A 1785-nucleotide genomic window follows, 5' to 3' on the forward strand; every position below is an offset into this window, starting at 1 on the left:
CTTTAATTATTTCATAAAATATATACCTTAACTAGTAAAATTTGAATTTTCTAATGGTTAAATTTAGTAAAGAAAATATGTTTATGATTGAGTAAACCAAATTTGTGATGATAATTTGACAAATCTTTGCCAAAAAATCAATAGAAAGCGCATATTAAATGGGACATTTAGAAAGACACATTAGAGCATATTAGGGTATTTTAAAAAGTTTTCATTAAATTTATAGGTACCAATGATTTTTTAAAATATGAGGGATAACACGAAAAATTCAAAAAAATACGAGGGTATTCTATAGAATTTGTTTTTTCTTTTTTGCAACTTTTGAATAAAGATATCTTAAATTAAAAATGAAAATAAAAATGTTTTCAGCTATTTGGAATAAAATGTTGCACGTTGGTAAAAATAGGTTATCATTTCAGTTACTTTTATCTCATTTTCTCCTTTTACCAAATACGGAATATCAACTAATTTTTCAGCTAATAATTTTAAAATTAAGAAAATACCTTATTTGTTACTTATTTAAGTAATCATAAACTATACATATACAATAAGTCTTGTTTCAGATGGTCTGAAATAAGTCGTATTAAATGCCACACTTTTTTTAATAGAATGTAACCATTTAATGACAAAATGTATAACTAAAGTTGTCACTTTTTACCCTGAAAATGATGGTAATATTTTATCATAAAATAGTAACATTTTATCGTAAAATGACTAAATTTAATCCGTCTTATTTCAGACGCGAAATAGCCCGTCTGAAATAAGAATTTGCGAAACACATATAATATGCCATTTCAATCACAAATTCTTTATTTACTTTTAAATGTAACCCAAATAAAAAAAAAATTAAACAGATAAATAGTTAGAATGGGAGTATGGGACCCATAGCACTTCACTATATAAAAACCTCCTACACCCTCCATTTTCACACATTATCCTCAATTATTCCTCATCTTATCTTATTATTAACCTAAAAATGTCTTCTTCATTACTCTTTACAGCTTTAATCACTCTTGTCCTACTCTTGATCGTCCCATCTTCCACTGCTTTTATCGCCGATACCGATGGCGACCCGATACACAATGGCAGGGAATATTACATTGTCCCAGTAACCTCTAAGAGCGGTCTAACCTACACCCAAAAAAATGGTGGATGTCCACTATATATAACCTCGAGTAGTAAAACTGAAAATTCACCTGGTACCCCTATTACGATCTTTTCCCCTGCCAGACTACCCTTCATTTTCCCTAACCTCCACATCGGCTTAAGTTTCAAGGGCCCCACGCCATGCGGGGAGTCTGTGATGTGGACACAAACCCTGGACCCGTCGTCCCGGAAGGCGTACATCACCACCGGCGGTGATGCGCGCATGTCTTTCATCATCACTAAGGGGAAAAAATCCAATAACCTACATACCTATGAGTTAAAGTATTTGTCTTTTGAGGATGATAATAGGAATAATGTTGGATTATTTGAGGATGATGGGCTCTTAGGTCTTACTAAGAATCCTACTGCCGTGTCCTTCAAGAAAGCTTTCAATTTTCTAGAGTTATCTACTTCTTAAAGATTAAATTAACAATAATTAATGTGTAAGATCGTTTTACAGTGTAAAACTACAACCCTTTTATTAATTGTGGAGACACTCATATATTAGTAGAGTAATATATGAGTGTCTGTTCAACTAATTGGAGGGTCGTATTACACGATATATAGTAAAGCGATTTTATTACATAATAATTTGTGTTAATTATTACTCCTACTCGTTATCTATGTACGGTGATGAAT

General features: G+C 31.5%; 1 protein-coding gene across 1 annotated transcript; it reads left to right on the top strand.

Moving 5' to 3' along the window:
- Window positions 1-976: 976 nt before the first annotated feature.
- On the top strand, window positions 977-1564 carry LOC141612570 (trypsin inhibitor 1B-like). Its single transcript, XM_074431380.1, has one exon. It carries the CDS (start codon window positions 977-979, stop codon window positions 1562-1564), a length of 588 nt encoding a protein of 195 aa, XP_074287481.1.
- Window positions 1565-1785: the final 221 nt, after the last annotated feature.

The sequence above is a fragment of the Silene latifolia genome, chromosome 11 (assembly GCF_048544455.1).
Source record: "Silene latifolia isolate original U9 population chromosome 11, ASM4854445v1, whole genome shotgun sequence".
In the NCBI taxonomy this organism is placed as follows: domain Eukaryota; kingdom Viridiplantae; phylum Streptophyta; class Magnoliopsida; order Caryophyllales; family Caryophyllaceae; genus Silene; species Silene latifolia.

Coding starts and splice junctions, on each gene's coding strand:
- LOC141612570 (XM_074431380.1), top strand. CDS start 977: ATGTCTTCTTCATTACTCTTTACAGCTTTAATCACTCTTGTCCTACTC.